General features: G+C 40.3%; 1 protein-coding gene across 1 annotated transcript in view; it reads left to right on the top strand.

The window, feature by feature from the left end:
- Window positions 1-22446, top strand: part of LOC122809222 (B-cell receptor CD22-like) — a 346467-nt gene that overhangs the window by 133064 nt on the left and 190957 nt on the right. Inside the window, exon 4 of the mRNA XM_044080536.1 lies at window positions 7656-7919. Within this exon, the coding sequence (XP_043936471.1) occupies window positions 7656-7919 (264 nt within the window). The remainder of the gene's footprint in view (window positions 1-7655; window positions 7920-22446) is intronic.

Genomic DNA, 22446 nt, shown 5'->3' with positions numbered 1-22446 from the left:
GTACATTCCTGGAAATATGCAATAGCAAAGAAGTCATTTTCTCTGTCAAAATCAAAAATATGCACTTAGAAAACACTTTTGAGTTTAAGAATTGCAAGAAAAGCAAACATGTTAAAACTTCATGATGAAGTTTTAAAATTAAATTGTGTCACCTTCACCTCTCCATGCAGGTACAGCTGACACCAATACTTCCAAGTTTTATTCTCAATTAATAAAAGGTTCATAGGTTCATAGGTTCATACTAGGCTATCTGCCCTAGGGCATTTATAAGCCCAGCCAGAGTGTGTTTGGCTTTCGCCACCCATTTTAAATTAATTTTGCTATGCCCTTTTTCGAGGTTAGTATACTGTGATTCTGTCTAACAGTGACACAGAAGTGATACCCGGGGTAAACCTACGATCCCCCATCCACTCATCAAGGTTCCTCTTGAAGAGAGTCAATGAGGAACTCTGCCTAACCCAGACTGGGATTTTATTCCAGAGTGAAGGGAGCCTCTGGGTTATGAATCTTTCCCTCCAGCATGTCCTATTTATTTCAGTGCTGAGGTTCAAGTCTCTCAATCGTGTAGCTCGATGGGATTTGGATTTTCTGAGGTGCAGCATGTTCATTAATTTCAGGTTGGACAAGGCTTTATATGTCAGGCACAGATCGCCTCTGAGCAGGCGGTATGCCACTGAGTAGAGCTGGAGTTTCTTTAACCGGGCAGCATATGGCATCTGTTTGAGCCCTTTGATCCTCTTGGTGAAATACTTTTGGGGTCTTTCCAGTTGCTGCAGGTGTCTGGTAAAATACATCCCAAAAGGGGCATTGTACTCAATTATGGGCCTGATGAGGGATGGGTAAAGAGGCACGATGACTTCCCCTGATATAGATGTGAATCCCTTCATGATTAAGTGGGCTATATAAAATGTTTTTCTAACCACTTTGGCCACGTGGTTGTCAAATGAGAGATTGCTATCAACTTGGGTCCCCAGGTCCCTAATTACTTCTTCCATACTTAATGGATTACCACTTATGTGGTAATTTGTGGGCACTTTGTTTTTGCCAAAAGGGATGACTATACACTTTTTGGCGTTTAGCTTGAGGCCATGGCTCTGGCACCAGTTGTCTAGACCATCCAATCCTAATGGATACAAATATAATGTGAAATGTAAAGATCAATCACTTTGGTAGTCTGCCCGCATAAACAAAGTGTACAATAAATGAAGAAATTTTATAAATGCCTACAATAAATTGCAACTGGCTGACCTAAAGGGCTCCATCAAGAAAATCAGTAAAAATCTGAAGCATATGATTAGGGTTGTCAAAGCAAAACATTCATCTCCCAGTACATACTCCCAGAATGAACATTTTTTGAGTTGAACAGTCATTACAGGATGAATTTTCATATATTCTTTCAGGGAATACTAGATGATTTTTTTCTGGTGGCAGGATGTGCCATGGGAGGATACATGTTGATAAAGCATTAATGGTCAAAAGTGGGTGTCTTTCATCATATAACAGGAGAAATTCTTAATTGGCATAACAGAATGCTGTGTTCAGTGACTTAAGTTTAATTTGTTCTGGGAGTAATTCAAGTGTTTCTTCAGTTAGCTTCAGGACATTTACTGATGTATAGTAGGTGGTAAGAGCTATGTAAGAGTATGACCACACCAAGTGAGAGTGCAGACAAAGAAAGTGAAAAAGTTGTTGACAATGGCAAACGGTATAAGAAACTTGAAGTAGTATGAATTGAATATTAAACTTGAATATCTTGAAGCAGTTCAGACATATTTGTGGATTTTTAAATCATGCATGCCTCTGAAACATGATGATCCTAATGCAATGCAGAAATATGCTGGGTGAAATGCTGTGAAATGAATTGATTTTCATAATTATTTCCTCTGTTGGGATTGTTATAATCAATAATATATCTATTCAATTATGCCTACTTTGCTGGTGATACAGTTACATTTGGTGCATTGGATCAAAGAGGGAGGGGAATCCTTCTGCCTGCTTTAAGAGGTGAAGTGTGCTAAACCAGAACTATATGCCAGTGACAATATTGGTGAAGGGGAATGCAGCTGTAATACTGCCTGACCCCAATCTGCTGGCTGAAACATTTAACTTCTGGTTAATGAAATATTATATGTTTATTTTGTTGTTCTGCTAGCCTTTAAAATTTAGCAAGTTGTTTGAATAAGCATGGATGCCATTAGTGGTAAAGAAAAGAGAACTGGTGTGATGACTGGAGAGTGGGATCTGAGTAAATGTGACATCTAGCAAGATTTTTTTAAATTGCCAATGGGTAACCTTTCTGACAAAAAAATGTCTATAGTACTAAATACATTCAAGTTTATTTTTCTGATTTAGTTATGTTTAAATCCATTTAATGGCAAATGTATTATGTTTTGAACCGCTTATAGTTTTCGGGGTAAGTCAGCAAAATTATTAAATAGGCTGGCCTAGTTGTTTTGGAACATCGAACTCTAGTAAAAATAAACTTAAAAGGAGGCCTAGATATGAAAACACTTTATTTATTTATTCAGCAGCAATTGTTTGTTGAATAGGCTGCCTTTTTTATGAGTCTTTTTAGCTTTTTCTTATTTGGTAGTTTGAGTTTCTCACTGCTGAGACCAATTTTTCAGGTTAACATCTTCACTTGTTAAGAACACTATTAGTCCATAATTGCTATGGCAAAGGGTAATTTATTTTTATGCAGAGTAGAGCAGGATGATCAATATCTGGCAGAGTGGGGTCAGTTTAATAAGATGGAATGTGATGGTTTAACCAATCTAGTTAAGAATAAAATATTTAATTATTTATGAAAAACCCTTGGCTTGCTGCATTAGAAGAAAGACACAAAGAAGCATGACTTTTTAATATAAATTATCGGTATTAGGGGTGAAACAGAGTATTGCTCTAATTAATTTCAAGAGTGTGCCCCCTCATATTTGGACATTTATTAATACAGGTCAGAGGTTGTTATTTAGGGGTGAAAGGTAATAAGGGAACAACCCTGTTTACAGAAGACAGTGCCTATGTTTCTCTGGAAACTACGCAGGCTGAATTTGCAAGAATGAAGAAAGAAATGATTACATTTCAGGTAGGAGTTTCATTATGTATGGGAATCGGCAATATTGTGACTACTGTGGCAGAAATGAAAGAAGGGTCCAGAGTGCCTGTTGTGCCATGAACGGTTAGGTATGCAGCTGCAAACAATAAAGCAATTAGTCTTACCGCAGGTCTGATAGTAAGTTTTCAGATCATCAATATACTTTCAATCTAAGCAGACATCTATCAAACCACATGTAGATAAAATATGTGTAACAAAAGAGCATATTTATTTGATAAAGTGGCTATAATGAATCAAGTACCACATAGGATGTTACTATTCATGTGATCCTGGAGACCCTCATTTACCTTAGAGCACTATCTGTTTAAGTGACCTCCTCAGAGTCAGGCAGTAGGTAAAAAGAGGCAAAGGGAATCAGACAATGGACTACAAGAAGTAGCTTCTTAATAGCTCATAATCTTAATCCTCTGTGCTGTTTCAGATCATATTTCATTAGTGTTGTATATACTTTAATACCATCAATTTTCGAAAAAAAAAAACTCTGAAGGTTTTCTGCTGAGGCTGTTAGAGATTGGTGTAAAGGCATGTTGAAACCTGGCTTTGCAAATGTGAAAAAGTAGATATTGGTAGCAGATTGAGATAATCTAAAACAGAAACAAATGGTTATACAATAGATTCTAGGATGGCAATGCTGTCCCAAAAAAACAAACAAATGGAACTGTAGACTAGATTGTTGAAAATAATGAGACAAGTCAGGGACAGACTGACTGGAAAGATGAATTAAGATTGAGAGAGCTTGTTAAACAGCAAATGTGCAATGATGCATTAATTACTGAAAGGTAATTTTTTTTTTCATTCTCCTAAATGCCAGATAACTCATAGCCAGTAAGTCATAGTCAGTATGAAATATGAAGTAGGTTTGGATTTTTAGTAGCATTTGTATGATGAAAGATAAGCATTTTAAATAGTATTTTATGTATTTATATCATATGATGATGAAATGGTTGGAAAAAATAGCAACTACAGATTTTGACTGTCGAAGGTGTGATGAAAGCATGCTAGGTACAAAGGAACATATTTTGGTTGAAAGAGAGATCTGTATGTTATATAGATAGATAGATAGATAGATAGATAGATAGATAGATAGATAGATAGATAGATGAAGATATATAGATATAGCAGTGGTGCAGAGGTTAGGGTTTTTGCCTCATGGCAAGAGGTTCTCTGGTTTGATTCTCACATTTCCTTCCTACATTTGCGTGGGTTTCCTTTGGGTGGTCCAGTTTCCTCCCACATTCCAAAGGCATGTGTCTGGAGCATTTCTTTCCAGGCCGCCACTGAAAATGGGCTCTGTCACAATTAGACTTTTCCAATAAACAAATATTAAATAAATAAATAAATATAGATATAAACAAGAATTTCCATTATATTGTTGAGTGCAGTCCTATCAAGCTGGACATAACTTTTGATGGGGTCACCAACAAACAGACATGCCATATCTCAGCATAGTGACCTAAGAAATTGCATACTTAGAGGTCCATCTCAGGTAACTCCTGTAGACATCAGCCTGCTTACCACACCCAATGATGCTGTTATGCAGGAATAACCATAAAACACCAAAATAAGGGTGCATTTCCAAATATCAAAATGGGGAGTATTTCCCAACATTAAGGTACTGAAGAAAATGAGATGAAGGTTCAGCTTGGAGATGCAGACTTTTGTTGATGCATTAAGCATATTGACCTAATGGACCTGTCCCTCAGCAGGAATAATTGTAATGTTTTTTTTTTTTATCTGAGCTATGAGGGCCTTTTGTTGTTCTTTATTGTTCATGTTTCCTAGATGCAGTATTTATTTCCATTTCTAAGGTATGTTTTCTCAGTTATGTGCATTTCAATAGACATGTTCTTCTGAAAGCAAAAGTAAACCATCTATCTATCTATCTATCTATCTATCTATCTATCTATCTATCTATCTATCTATCTATCTATCTGTCTATGGGTCTATTAGCAACTACTGAAAAGCTGCTACATTGACCTTGTAAACATTGACACATTTATATCAGCAAACAAGCATCAGCACACTACAGGGCATGCTCCAAGGCTAATCCTCAGAATGTGAAGAGTTAAAAAACAGTTTTTTAGAGAGGTAAGCCACCACTGCATCCATGTACCCCCCGCCCCCTGCTAATTATATACACTAACTCTGACATTGCACAAACCCTGGGGAAAGGGCATATTCTCCAATTCCAGGGATTGTCAATTTTCAAAACACAAAGTGTGTTGACAAAGCAGAAGTCAAGTTTTCCCTAAAATCAACCAATACTAAGGAAACCATTTATCTATCTATCTGTCTATCTATCCATCTATCTATTTATAAGCATAAGCTTTACTCAATCTGACTAACCATTAATCCACAAATGATCAAAAGCTAACAGATGATTATGAAATTATCAAAAAGAAAAGAAAACAAAAAACTTAAAAAAATACATTTTTGTAGTGAGGCCCCACACCCTATGCTAATTTTGTATACCATCTCCATGATCAAACAACAGTGAAGCAAGGGCAATATCTCTGATGCTACTGTTCCATAATTTAACAGTAAAAAACAATAATTTCCAAACAGCTGATTTTTGAACAGCTGTAACAGCTTGTTCACTTGTCATTGAAAAGACTAATGGGTAGGAGGTTTGGATCTCATATGTATATATATATATATATATATATATATATATATATATATATATATATATATATATATATATATATATATATATATACATATATATATACATATATATATATATCTATATATATATATATATATATATATATATATATATATATATATACACACACATATATACATTCTGTAGAAATTAGTTACAAAAAAGGTTATTGGATAAATTGTGTTTTGTATATCTAGGTATGCACATTTACTATTTTTTCTTGATTTCGTAATTTCAATACCAAGGTTTTGCTTTGAGCAGGATTTGAGTTATCTAATAAGACTGATGCTACAGAATGGATTCTGCACACTGAAATATAGCCTATGCTTTGAAAGTGAGACTGCTCTGTTTTCAACTGGGCTGTGCATGAGTTATAAATGATGTTTATGCAATATAAACCAGTCAGAGATTTGACAGAATTTGAGATGTGACAGAATGAGCATCTATTGTCATAGCACCAACAAGGAGAGTAAATTACTTGGGAGATGATACAGAATGGTTTCTAATTCTGCTTATGGGAAATTTCAGGCTGGGCACTTGCTATTGTCTCATTTAAAATGGGTGATTCAAGAGGACTAACATCTATATTATAACATAACAAAATATATGCAGCTGTATAAAATAAATGAAAAATTGGCCATCAAAGTGGTGCAGTGCTTAGCTCTAATGCTGCGCAGTGTTTGATTGTCTAGTTCTGTCCTTTGCTGCACTGATTGCATGTTCTCCCTTCTCCATATGTCAGTAGGCATTCATCCCAAAGAGCTGTGCCAGGAAGAATGGAGAATTATAATTCCTCCTAGATATGAGTGCTGTGTGTGGAAGTGTGCATCTGTCTTTCTGGTTGGCTTACAGTCCCACATATGGGCCTGCTGCTTGCCATGAAAGGCTCTGATCTTCATGCAGTCCTGAGGTGGGAAAGGAGATAATGAAATAAAATTAAAGTATGGCATCTTTTTCTGCAGGCACATCTGTCTGAAGAAATGCAGCAGAATCACATAAAGTGACTCGATAAATGAAGGCATGCAAACAGTAAGGCAGGAATTCATGATCATATGATGTTCCAAATGTCAAAAACTGACATTTTTGCTTTGAGCTTACTTAGTAAACATAAGGTACCTCCCTGAAATGCCAATCTTGACAGGAAGAAAAAATAAAAATAAAAAAGAAATGATGTGTTTGTCCAATAACAGAAAACACAAAGTTATTGGCACACAGCTGTGAGGGAATACCTTTTATTAGACTAACACAGATTTTGCAATTACTTGATCATTTGAGCTGGCATGAGCCCTTTGTCAGGAGTTATTAAGTTACTGATATTAAATACAGTACTTAAATATCCACTTGTACCTAGAAAAATAATTAACTTAATAACTCCTAATGAAGGGCTCATGCCAGCTCGAGTAATTGCAAAATCTACATTGATTCAGCAAACAGTATTACATCACATCTTTTTTTCAGTGTCTTGACTATAGCATCTACAGCTGGTCTGCTCGCAGCATCTTCCTTGATACACCTTTTATCTGTATAGCTGCATGCATTGGATGAGAAGTATTTTCCTGTTAACTTTTACAACAAAGACAGCTCTGTCATATAATTAAACCAGGTGTGCTTAGTTTCCTTTACTATCTTATATTAAAAATGGTCTACCATACTTTGGTATAGAGGTTATAATTTCATGTAACACTGTTAAATGACCTTTTCATATTAAAGACTACAACTGCACATACACAAGAATTTTCATTTGGGCAATAGTCAAGTATTCATCTGAGCTGTGCATTGAATATTCTACATGTACTAAGCAGACTGTATTGCATTTTTGCTTGTCTCAATTATGGCATTCTTCTAAAATGCTAACGATAACACTATTTTTAGTTGCACCAAAAGATGTAGAAATTATTCAGACTACACCTGAAAATATTATTGAAGGTGGCTCTATGAACTTATCCTGCAACGTTGGAAGGAGCAAACCAGAAGTAACAACATATACCTGGTATATTAACAAAGTGAAGAGTGACAACACTGAAAAGTATTTATTCATTGAAGAAACGGAAGCCAGCCACAGCGGTACTTACAGGTGTAAAGCTCACAATAAAGCTGGAGTGACACTTTCCCCAAAATTTGAGATAAATGTTATGTGTAAGTACTGCCATATATAGCATTTTGTTCATTATTTGCAGAAAAAAATAGGTAAACTAGTTTTACATGTTGTTGTATCTCTTTTTAAAATGCAATTTTATAGTGTTCAAAACTTCAAACTTAAAAGAAAAAATGATCTTTCACTGACAATGATTAATTGTTTTTTTCTCTGTTAAACACATTTCAGGTGCAATAGAAAAATCCTAATCCTGAGGATATTAGGTGCTAATGTTTTTTTTTTTCACCTGGTTTCTTATTTTTTTTTTATTTTGGAAGAATAATGATTTTCTGCCATTAATGCATAATGTTTTTTTATAAAAAAGGAATACTAAGGACATAAGCATTAGTTATATTATTTAGTTAGAGAATGTAATTAAAAGACACTGGCTAAGCTCCTAAAATAATTTATCTTCACAGGAAATAATAGCATACATATAGTTATTTGCTTATGTATGCAGTTTTGAGCAGTTTAGCATATAGCAATAATCAGTATACTACTATTAGGTCTGAAGAAGCTCATAGTGAAAGCGCTCACCTCTTGTTTTAATAAACCTGAGTTTTATTCTGGTCTTTGTGCTCCTGTGTGGATCTTTAAAATATGTCTAAGTTGTATTGAAGCTGAGTACCATTCTGCCTGATTGTTATTTGGAAGTATCCCTCGTTTGGCTGCTTTACCTGCTACATGGTTTGTGCTCCTGTGTGGATCTTTAAAATCTGTCTAAGGTGGATTGAAGCTGAGTACCATTCTGCCTGATTGTTATTTGGAAGTATCCTTCATTTGGCTGCTTTACCTGCAACATGGTAGCTCTGTAGTTGGTTTGTGCTGTATACTATTACAAATATGTTCTATGGACATGAGCCAAATAGGATTAGTCATCAACACAACTACAATGACTGCAAATATCCATGACAGAAATACACAGACATCTTTCATTTAGCAAAACGTTATTACATTCCGATGTATTGTCAAAAGGATTCAGGGACTAACATTACCTGCATGCTATACAGGAAGCATTTAACAGTGCCTTAATGAATCAGCCTGCAATTACCATAGTATTAGTCCACTAAGGGATAGGTGTTCACATAGGGAAAGAACCCCCACACACATATAGAATATGTATAAATGCAGTTTTTACACACCTGCATCTGCTATGTACACCTACCATCTCCCCCACACTCAAACTAATTACAACAATACATACTATCATACCATAACCAATTATTCACCCACTGTACGACATCTGCTGAAACCTTGACATACCTGGACAGAGACACACTAACATGGCCCTATGTGAAATAGTTGCTGTCATACAATGAAACAGCTGCTGATGTTACAGGGTTTGTTTGAACTAATCCTGTTTCAGAGGGTTGAAAAGTAATTGCACCAGGAAGTGTTACCAATTACTGATTATCAGCACAGTATGATGCACATTTACACCAAACTAAGGATGTCTGGTGAGCACACTGTAAACCCCCTAACATTATATGCATAGCCATACAGCCTTAAGTTGGTCAAACATCCTAGCCAGACTGAAACATTGCATAAGTATTAGGTACAGACAAACCCTGCACAAGTAGCAATGTTCAGAAATATAACAGCATTACTCACATTTAGACCAAATCTTCTAGGCATTACACACAATATATTTGTGTTTATCTCCATACAGCTGTTGCAATAAATTTCAAACAACAATTCCAGGCTGTCTTCCTCACAAGTAAGGCAAAGGGACAGTGCCCAAGTGGAGTACTCAGTGATACTCCACTGTTGCCATAGTATTGGCTAATGGAGTAGCTGCACAGCTGATGTGCATGTAATTACCTACTTTGGAACACCAGTTAGTGATCAGGATAGCACATGTTACTGATCTCTAACTATAAAAGGATGCCTTCTCACACATTCAACCCATCTGTATATACCTGCAGAACAGTACAAAATACCCAACAGAAGATTGAAACACAAACCGAAAAAGATTAAAATACCAGTCAATAACACCTCCAATTACCAAGAAGGTATGTATAATATTTAGTATGTCTGTGTATGTAGTACCTGTTCTGTAATAATTACAGTGTAATCAATGCATATAGTGGAAATAGCTATCTTGTAGCGATGTATTGTTGAGCAGTAGTAATGCTTGCATTATTCTATGTGTCTACTGCTGTAGGTTACAAGGCAAACTCCTCATACACCACAAGGGGTGATATATATGGGTTTGGAATTCACCAATTCTTTTCCAGTCACTGTCAGTGTCAGGGTTGGTCCAACAAGTATGTGCTATAACAGGGGATAGTATATGTTGATACATTGTAACAGTAGACATATGTATGGGTGTATTAGTGAGATGAACATGTCAAAGGCAGGCTTACTGTGCAAATATGATTTGCGTTGTGGGATTTTGTGCCAATAACTGTGTAATGTACAGTATTCTAGGCAGATCTGTATTTCATTTTACATAGCATTTTTGTTATGTTATGCAAACATTAGTTATGTCTATTGGCAATTACAATACTCAATAACAGGATACATATGAATTGTATTCATCTGACAGTTTAGCAGCATGACAGCAAAGACAATTGGAAGAGCTAGGTAACTATCCATGCACATAAGACATGTAATATCCACCTCTCTAGTATCATTTGCAAGCAATAACAGCTGTGTATGTGTACATGTTATGCAAATGTGTGGTGATCCTTGTTAGAGGGCTGGGCCAAATGGCTATGCGCATACCTACATAGCGTGGCTATTGAGAGGAGAGACACACTGGTTCAACTTTCAGGTTTGTGTAGCCTAACCTCTCATTGCCAACCTAACAGCCGCCTGTAAATACTGTATGTAAGGTTGTGCACAGTACTGGTAATGAAACAAATTGCATGTCATCTTTAACGCCAGTGTAACATCTGCAGTAGGAGTGTAAGATGTAGGAAACTGCTGCCCATATGTAATAGCTGCTTCATAGGTGATGGCTTACACTATTTGATTATATCCTGATCATGTTGATAGTGGCAGCAGAGTCTATTGATACTCGACTCTTTTTGGGGAGTGGATGTCCGTGCCTGACAGAGCTCATGGTTCTGGTGGATATGTGAGTATATACCCAGAAAAGGATACAGACCTGTTGACACTTTCATCATCTGTAATCAACTATCAGGATGTGATGTACTCCTCAGATGAGGATTGCTGCTAAAGGTAGCTACTATGTTTCTGTAATAACCAGTGTTGTCAAGTCCATAACACAAATATTTATTTGTGACCATCACTGTCTAAAACATCTTCATAAGCAATAAGTAAACTAAATACAGTCATAGGTTCATAGGTTCATAGGTTCATACTAGGCTATCTGCCCTAGGGCATTTATAAGCCTAGCCAGAGTATGTTTGGCTTTCGCCACCCATTTTAAATTAATTTTGCTATGCCCTTTTTCGAGGTTAGTATACTGTGCCTCTGTCTAACAGTGACACAGAAGTGATACCCGGGGTAAACCTGTGATCTCCCATCCACTCATCAAGATTCCTCTTGAAGAGAGTCAATGAGGGACTCTGCCTAACCTGGACTGGGATTTTATTCCATAGTGAAGGGAGCCTCTGGGTTATGAATCTGTCCTCCAGCATGTCCTATTTATTTCAGTGCTGAGGTTCACGCCTCTCGGCGTGTAGCTCGATGGGATTTGATTTTTTGAGGTGCAGCATGTCCCTTAATTCCGGGTTGGACATGGCCTTATACGTCAGGCACAGGTCACCTCTGAGCAGTTGGTATGCCACTGAGTAGAGCTGGAGTTTCTTTAACCGGGCAGCATATGGCATCTGTTTGAGCCCTTTGATCCTCTTGGTGAGGTACTTTTGGGGTCTTTCCAGTTGCTGCAGGTGCCTTGGTACTTGTAGTATTGAATGCTCATACAGGCATGTCCACTAGTCAGCTACTGGTGTTTACTAATGTCAGCTTTATGTATGTGGCCATCCAGGGGGAATGTAATCTCTATGCCAAGTACACTGCCAAACCCACCTAACACCACACCCCACACATTGTCTGGGATGCAGCTACAGGGGTAAGCTGGAAGGCAGTCCAGTCTACAGCCATGACAGAACTGGACAGTCATAAGGTGTAGGTTAACACATGCATCTCATCACCACAACCAACACGTACCCTTACCAGAACACAGTAAGGACACCCACACATACCAGCAGAAATCACACACATTCACAGAGGCTTCTAAGTATCTGGCCAGCAAGAGACCTCCCAAGCTGGAACAGACAGACAACAAAATGCACAAACTGTATGACATAGTTTGCCAAATTGTACCACACCTCAGAACACGTGGCCAGAAACATGCCCAACAGTACTTATTTGTGAATGCAAACTCTAGCACTATGTTACACACCAAGCTATACGAGGACAAACATATTGTCAGCTGCCTGTCTGCCATGATTAGCCACATACCCATACACTCAGACCACCTTTTGAACTATACACATGGCTCTGGCATATTCCATGTTATTGTGTAGGACCTGTGATGCAGTAGCCTGGACTGCATGGAAACACACATGTAGGAACTGTCAGGTCTTGTAGCCCATGCAGGTATGTCCCAAGGCCTGGGTGGCATTCTGCCACTGGCCAGAATGATACTGCAGTACAGGGACAAAAGGATTGTATTCCACAATTGTCTAATGTACTGGTGTAATTCAAAGGGTATCCAGTATCTTTCTGCCTGGGATAACATGGTTGACAGACCATGATGCTTTGCCAGACAGGGCCTGCACCTGTCACCCCTGGGAATCTGGATACTGGCTAGGGCTCTTGCTTCCCCTATAGTGCCTTCATCATGCAAAGTTCAAGTGAAAGTCCACTGCTGTAACATGGACAGCCAAGCAATAAACTGTGGGTCTCGCTACCCAATGATACATTTCAGAAACTCAATATGGACTCACGTCAATCCTTAACATGGAGAACATATCTGTGTAGTGACTGAGATATGGTTAAATGCTTCAGAGAGCACACCTGCATGATCATGTTATAACACATACCTCACCCCTTGGTCATTATCCTTTATTGGAACACACGGGCCACAGGTGTGTCCATATTCCTGAAGGATATGTACACCCCCATGCTAGTTGCACTTGCATAACGTCAGATGCATTATGCTGAGCAACTACCTTTGTGCCAAAGTGGAATCCAAATTGCACTTTGTGACAGATCACCCACCATGCCTCAGAATTCCCAACTGTCATATTGTGCTGTAATGGGGAATATTAGGTTTGAGACAGAAAACCATAATAATGGCTACTCTCAACTATCCCATTATGAACTGGGATGACTCCTCATGTACCAACACCTTTGCTCAATGCATGTTGGATTTCAATAACCCCAATGACCTGGATCACCATAGTCACACAGACAGGGCTAACAGTTAGCTACACATAGTCAGTCTCCAAAGCCAATGTTATGTTTCTTAAGAACGAAGTGGTGACTGTCATGGCACCCATGCAGATGGACAATGCATGTGCAAATGCTGAATCCTACCCAAATGCACTTTAAACACTCACATAAATACAGTGATTGTACCATTGAAACTGAACCAAGATTCAACCAAACACAAACAGGAAGGCCAACTGGTGGTACCCTGCCTTAAACTGTACTACAGAAGGCAGTAACTGTTGCAAGAGTGGACACACATGAGTGGAGGTGATCCCTAGTCAGCCTCAGTAAGATGCAGATACACCATATAAAACCACACAAAGCTACTGTGAAACTAATCAGCCACATATTATGAGGCCAACCACAGAGCATTCTATAGCTGTGTCATGAATCATAATGGCAACAACAAGATCTGCCGTGCTTCACAGCACTATGGCATGAGAAGTACTGCACCTACAGAAATAGCACTTGTTCATCCAGATAGGGTCTTGGATAACCTAAACCCACTCTCACCTCCCCCCAACAGGTACATATATTTATATATCCATGTACACTACAGAGGCCCTGTAATAACAACTATGCAGGTACAAGCTGCACTCTCTAAAGCCATACATACAGCTTGCATGGGACTTGTCAACATCCCAGGGTGTATTATACACAAATGTCAGAACAATTTGCTCTCCACATACACATCATGTTCAATCATAGCTTCATGTCAGGCTGTGTACACATTGAATGGTGCACAGCAACAATTATTACACCCCAAAAAGTGGGAGACACCACTGATAATTGGAAATAGTGCACTACTACCTAGCTGAGTCTGGTCTGTAAGGCCATGAACCTTGATCAACTTATTTGATGTAGTCAGTACAGATGTAGATGACAGTAAGAGTGATTCACACAGCATATCATGACCTTACCAGGTCTTAGGACACCATCACCCATACTGTGTTCCAGCTACACTCAGTAAACTAGGTGTATATTCCTATGTCACAGGATTGGTTGGCAACTGGACTGCTGGCAGAACCAACACTACAGAAGGTGTCTGACTAATACATCAAACCAGTGCCAGCTACAGTAATACAGGGTTCATTCCTGGTACTCCCCCACTTTGTTATCTATACCACAAAAACTAACACAGAAGGCATCTGCCTATTGAAGTTTGCAAATGACTATGAGCTAGGAGCAATAGTTGACTCAACGAGTGCTTCGGGCAACATACAGAAGGGCCTTTGTGGGTCAGATGTGTGGTGTGTGATGTATGGCCACAATCTCACAGCTAAGTATTGCATTGCCATCCCCTATGTTAAAAACCCTGTAACCATGAACTACCACCTAGGCAGCGGTCAACATAATGGAAACTGTGTGTGTATGGGATGCAGCCGGACAGTAGTCTTTCCTTTAATAGTCACTTCACCACACCAGTGAGGTAGTAGTAAGTGGCAACCCTAATCATGACAGGGTGCCATCCATGAATATAGAGATTATTGTTCAGCCATACTCAACACTCAAGTGACCCATAATAAATCACATATTTCCTTTAAGGGTTATTGGCCATGTTCAGATGGCCTACACTGGCCTTCCCAAACCCTAGCTCCACTATGTAGCATGATGCCTACACTGAATAGAGCCATGTCCAACCCAGAGATGATGTACATGCTACACTTACACATCCTGATTTCAAATAAACACATACTTCATAGACATCCACCTTTCTAGTACAAGGATCATAACATGCCTGACAGATCCCTGTCCCATACACTTTACATAGTCCTGCCATACTATGCATCCCTGTCCAGCAAAGCTGCACATTACCCCTCTTTGAGACATGGTGTGATGACCGCATGGCAAATATATCAGTGACCCTGTCGATCAGTTCTGTGGAACTGCTTGAACTGGCCACTGAAAGTTACCTGTCCCTTGGCTAAAGCTAGGTAACCTTTCAGCCTAGGTTCATAAATGGCCCAGGGCATATAGCCTACTAGTTCGCTATGACCATACATGCTATAGTTGATATCCAGCCCTGCAAATTCCATCAAGCTAGCTATTGTCCCATGGATTTCACATGTGCAACAGAGGTAATACATGGCAGGGTGCTATACAGCTGTATAGTGCCATGTAGATGTATATGGCAAAACACATACATGTAAAACTTTCTGTGATCATGTCTTCAGGGTCACAGGTCATGTCTCTTAAGACTGTGTATAACTATATATGTGACATATACACAGCATTAAGGTCTCTTGCATTAATGTGAACACATCCAGGCATGTGCTGATAGATAAATACACCAGTACAGGCAAACAGACATGCCTACATCAAGACAACATCCACATGGAGTATGAGCAATGTCATCACTTGATACACACATATATGGTGATAACATCAAATCACCAGTAAGTGTCAAATGTGTGTGAGTTAAACATGTCAGTGGTGTTAGTGTCATGCAGATTTGCAAAGACATATTTGTAATCATAATAAATGTGATACACATATATGTGCAGCTGTACTTCTGTACTTCTCTGTGAGTTACTGTGACCTGTCTCCATCATTATGTCTTCCAGGTATGCTGCATGCCAGGCTGCCACCATACACCCGCTTGGAGGATGAGGTCCTCATTCCATACCTCCTTGACAACCATGAAACACTTTTCAGCCATGTGTCACAGGATGCACAGCAGCGGGATGCCCAGTGGGAGGAACTTCGCAGGAGAGTAAATGATGTTGGCGGCCACAATCGCACCAATCAGCAGGTGCGCTGACACTGCACTGACCTCATTAGACAGGTGAAACAGCGTGCAAATGCAATTGCCAGGGAACAAGCTGCAACAGCTGGGGGGCCACTCACCCAGCCCCCACTCACATGTATCGAGGAGCCACTGGCCAACCTGGGGACACCTGCAGAACTCCATCCACAAGCTTTAGCTGGTATTGTGGAGGTGGGTGTCTCACAACCACTGAGCTGGGTGTTGCCTGGTAAGTCACTACTGCACATAGAACACAACTATATTTCATATAGTTACATGTGTTACTGTACAATATTTAACATAACATCATATGCAAGGCATGTATGCACACATGCCACATACTATAGTTTGCTACTCTTTGTATGCACAGATGTGCATACTCCATAGTATAGTCTATTGTACTGGCTTATGTGCTAACATGCACATTGCACCCTGTAGCTATCACACAGGTGTGGATAATGATCTTACTGCTGTGACACTCCTATTTAGGTACCTCTGGTGTTTCAAAGTGACAGCAGCCTGTTGCAGGTGAGATTGTTATAATTTATCAGGCTTGATAATACCCAGATCATATTAATTGCATGCTATCTGCCATGTGGCCATTTAACACACGTACACATAATGTATGGTAGTCCTGTTAATATATACAGATCAGATCTGCAATGCATCACAGTGGTTAACCATGTGGAATAATTGAAGACTATATGAAACACTTACACTAAACCTTACAAACTGTCATTGCCAGATGTGTAGACAGCTGTAAATACAATGATGGAGGTGTGATTCACTGTAGGGTCATGTACTACAGATCAGCATTACACATGTGGGGAATACAAACAGTACTATACAGAGAGCATATGTGTGCACACACTCTAAATGTTTTGGTGCTGGAGTATGACCAGCCTGCAAGATTCACCCTTGTGGATTATACCCTTGCTATGAATGTCACACAATGTCATGTGCTATCTGACATGTCCATGACATTTTGTGAGCTGACTGCAACACTGGTTAACTATCCTGCAAAACATGATATCACACATCCTAAATATACCACCCTTTGTCTGCATAACCCTGTCCTCAGTGGAGCATATGCCATCTACGGGTGTGTGTCATATGGGACAACACTGACATGTGAAATAGATGCCCATCACAACCATTGGACAAAACATGTTTACACATGGCCATGGAGGATGGCCAGAGACATGAAGCAACACACACAGTAGAAGGGATGTACATGTGTGTACACCCTGTTGTACATTGGCTCAACACAATACAACTATGGCCTTTGTGTAATGGTGATATTGCAGATGTGACACGCTAAACATCATACAGGCCTGTGCACAGCTTGTGTAGGCATGACATCAAACCACCACATTACATGTCTTGAACATCTTGATTGTGTCACAACATGAAAGCTTTCACCTATACAGTATCCAAATACATACATGTGTTGCACAACATACACATACAACCACATCAGGCCACAGATACAGTACATTCACTTTGCTGGTGTCAGACATCACTGTCATGCTTACTCTTCATGTGTGTGAGGTACACAGATGGCATGTGGGGCATGTAGTACTGCTAAGTTAGCCATGTCTGGGCATATTTGCCAGGCATCAGCAATATGGTTGCAGATGTGCAGGGGTGTCATCTGTATACCCTTCAGTGACCTGTGTCCCACATTCCACATTAGGGTTTAGTGTGTATATACCTCAGTGATGTGGGTCACATTCCACATTAGATATGTATTGTATCTGAACACAGTCATGGCTATGAACTGTGTCTGTAACTTACACTGTATAGCAATAGTGAAGCCACATGATGCCCTGCAATGGCTATGCACATCAGCTCAATGTACAGTATGTCACTGTATATCTGTAGGGCTGACTGACAACATTGGGTCAGCTGAAGGTCCATGTTAGTATAACACACCCCTGCATTGGGACACCATAACCTCACTGTATATTTGAAATGGCACCATTGTGTTAAACATGTATGCATGTCATTCAACACGTCAGCAGAAGACATGTCATACTGCATGTGATTGGCAAGTTCATATGCCATACATTAGGCTGGTGTACTGTTAACCTGTGCTGGTCTGTGGCACCATTACAAAGTAGGGACAACCATGTCAAACATGTGTGTACAGCCACATACACATTGTCTGTAGTCTCAGCTCAGGGGTAAGCAGAATAATGTAGAACAGACATGCACTGCTTTGGGGAGAGATGCAAGCTAGGGCTCAGGCAAACATAGAATTCACTCAACATACCCTTCTGCTCATGTCCTCCTCATACATCGGGGCAGTGGTCAACACAAAGCATCAGTGGCAGATGTACACAGGTCAGAAATGGTCTGTTAAAATGTGGGGTATGTTGCACAAAACATGGCAGTGCTGTGCAACTGTGCATAGTGCATGCATTGTGTTGCAGGTGTGGGGCATAACCTACTAAGAGAAATGGTGTGACACAGGGATGTATGCTAACTACTACTATAATTGTGTGAGTTGCATGCTTTCTGCTATAACACATGCATGCTGTTGTGTGCAACTCAGGGATGTATGATAACTACCACTATAATTGTCTAAGCTGAATGCCTACTGCCATATCACATGCATGTTGCATGCCGTAGGGTGCCATATCATGTGTCTCTGTATCTGTCTTTGTGTGTGTGTCTGTCTGTGCCTGTCTGTCTCTTTCTGTCTGTGTCTGTCTGTGTCTGTGTGTCTGTGTGTCTGTACTGTGCTGTATAACTTGTAATGTACAGTTCTTGTCTGCCCCTCACAGGTGTTGATGCAGGTGCATTGCCCTCCTGTGGTCCACCTGATGTTAGTGTTCCCACAGACTCTAGCAGTGATGATGAAATTATGATTGAGGCACAGGCAGGGTTGTCAGGGGCTGAATCTGTGCCATTGGTTGCCATTCCATCTGTATCCCCGTCATCCCCGCACACAGTTCTCATGCCTACACATACCCCATCACCAGTGGCCATAGTGGAAGGACAGTTGGAGGGTGGTAGCATGGAACAGGAATGTGTGGAGACTATAGAAGGTATGCCTGCACACAATGGTCCAAGCCAAATGACTGGTGATGTCCCAGCTACATCACCTGTTGAAGGTCTACATGGACATGCTACTTCACATGCCCACTCCCATAGTGGCGGTAGCTGCAGCAGTGCAGCTGGTGCTGTGCTGTCCACACCAGGACACAGAAGGCCATGTGCACGTGGTCCTGGATGGTCCCAACAAGGACATGGTTCCAGTGGACATGTGTCATGAGACAGTACCCAATCTGGACCTCTGCCTGGTACTGCCTGTGCAACCCCTGGCAGGCGCAGGTCACTTGGCCGTGGCCAGACACCGTGAACTGTAAAACCTGCCCTGTACAGTCTGCAGCTGTCAATAATACCCAGCCACATGCCAGACCTGTGTGCATACATACACACACCAGAAACAAATGTAAGGCACCTCAACACACACACGCATAACATCCACACACACCCAATGAGATAAAAGGCCCTAACCCACACACATGATGTCATCCAATGGTGTAGCCTAGGCCTCTGGCAAACATTATCACCCTGTGCATATGATGATGCCTGTGCCACATCCCTGTCATCCACACCATCGGTGCAGGGACATGCTCATATGGTCTGATGCACAGGGTGAACATACTAGGAAGACAATTGTAGATTACCATTGTTGAGTAGTGTTGACAGGCAGCAAACATACCATGTACTACAGTTTTAGAATGCATTTTGTACTTTTGGCAGTATGTATCCTGTGTAACAACAGTAACTGCATGTTGACCTTGATGTTCTGCCTTCCTCTTTCAGGTGTAATTTCATGTGCCAGGGGATGTCAGTGTTTGCAGTTAGTGTCCCATATGTAAATGTAGACTACTCACAGGTCTGTATGACAATACCTGCATGCACTTTGTAGCTTCCACATCACAGTTATAATCTCCCAAGTTTCAAACATGTTTACTGATCTCATGATCCAAGAGCATGATAGCTGTGTAGTAAGCTACTGTGGCCAGAGCTGTCACATCCATAGTGGGTGACATCACAGGTATAGTTACCTAGAGCGGGGAGGAGGTAAAAGAGTGGTTTAGCAGATGACAAGAGTAAAGGCCAGTGGAAAAAGTGTTTTCTCATTGGGAAGCAGTAATGCCCACTCTCATGACAGGATACAAACACACATAAAGATTCACAGACACAGTAACACACCCACACACTCAGGGATTCACAGACACAGTAACACACACTCTGACACACACAGTTGCCAGTGTTGGGATGAGAACCCCTACCTATGTGCAAATCATCATTATAGTACTATGCAATTACAAGACACGCCACAGAGATTACACATGTGCAGGTAGTCAGAATGGCCTAAGATCAAGGACATCAACAGGGATACTAGATTGCAGTGAGTGTATGTGGGGAGGGGGGTTCATCAGTAGGCTATGTATCAACAAGCCTCACAAAGGCCGTACATATTTACAGGCAGTTAGAATGCCCTTCTAAGATTGATGACATCAACAGGGATACTAGATTGCATTGAGTGGATAAGGGAGGGGGTCTTATCATTTCACTATGATAAAATACAGCCTCACTCTAGGGACCAGACAACCATACATACACACACACACACACACACACACACACACACACACACACACACACACACACACACACACACTGTGGCATTCACAAAGCTATACATCTATGTCACACACATACAGACACTTGACATGTGTGAGATTCAAACCCCTGCCTATGTCTTGCTTTCTACACTTCACTCTGTACAGATGTCTACAACAGTCTACAAGAGAGTGAAAAACATTTGGGATGTATTTCCCACCATACGTGACATATATGGACACACACACACGCACACACACGCACACACACGCACACACACACACACACACACACACACACACACACACACACACACACACACACACACACACACACACACGTGCCAGTACTGTGAATCAAACAGCTGCCTTTCTCGTGATAGGTATTACAGAGTTACAGCACTATCGCATGTGCTACAAAGTGTACTGACACTTTCCTTTGCCAACTGTGCTGATATATGCACAATATATGCACAGGGGAGGTGTCACTGTTACAGGTGTCAAGAGGTTTGCCTTCAGTATCACCCTTACTGCATTCTACGTTGTGTGTCTTCCCCTTCAATTAACAAACCATAGCTTAGCAGTTACACAGGTTATTGTAGGAACGGTTGTAACACACCTGTGAGCTGTCCTCAGTAATCATTCATCTGCAAAGTAGCCCCACCACTTAGTAGTTATGACCAAACATCTGTCCATACCTAAAATACAGCTTACTATACTTTGAGCATATCACCGTATACAGTTGGCAATGTTGAGGCTGCATTGCAACTGCATGATGTACTAATTCAATAGTCACTTTCAAACATCAGACACTGCACACACATGGAATTTAAACACACATCAACACATGTACACATATGCAGTCTACATCAGTAAGTGGACTAGCAGGTCAAGAGGATACATTCCACACCTTCCCCACACCATGTGTGAAACCTAGCTGAGCATTATACCATAATGGATGTTGTATTCATATACTGGTAGGACATACAACCACCTTCAGTGAATAGCTAAGTGTACATTTATGCCAACAGCACATATCTGCAAGACACACACACAGCAATATTCCATGTCATGATCCCACAAACTGTTAGCTGGCAGTTCCACTATGAAGCTTGGGCACTGTAATAGTCAACAGTGAGCACATCATATTTGCCACACACATCTCATGATTACTGGAAGAGTGCCAGCAATGTGTTCTGTCTGAGTCAGGCATTACACATATTCAAGCATGTGTGAGGTCTGTGGCTTATAAACATCTCACCCCAGCACATTCTGGCTATTGTGGTAATAAGGTTAATGTACAGGCAGCACACAGCATGCATGGCTTGCAATTGTTGACATGGGGTATATGTAGGAACTGTGGGTCACACATGGCTGTACATGTCATGGACATATCACCTGTAACTACTCAGGAACATACAGAGCATAGCTGTATCACCCTGCGTCCGTCAATGCAGGTCAAGTGTGCAGGTCCTATGATCCTGTTATTTGGGTATGTTTGTAGGCATTGCATTTGGTGGACATGTCTAATGACATACATGCCACATGGATTATTGTATGATATGATAGGTGTCATGGGTGACCAGTAGAGAGGGAATATTACCTCTGTCAACATAGATATCAAACATTATGTACTGTTAGCATTCAGCAGCCATGGACCTATCTTCCATGTGTGTAATGAATGTAGCCACCTGTATGTATAAAGGACAACAGCAGCTATGGTATTTCAAG

Source organism: Protopterus annectens, chromosome 8.part0 (genome assembly GCF_019279795.1).
Source record: "Protopterus annectens isolate FY-2018-M chromosome 8.part0, PAN1.0, whole genome shotgun sequence".
NCBI classification, from domain to species: Eukaryota; Metazoa; Chordata; order Ceratodontiformes; family Protopteridae; genus Protopterus; species Protopterus annectens.
The sequence above is the reverse complement of the archived record's forward strand: the minus strand, read 5'-3'. Positions and strand labels throughout refer to the sequence as shown.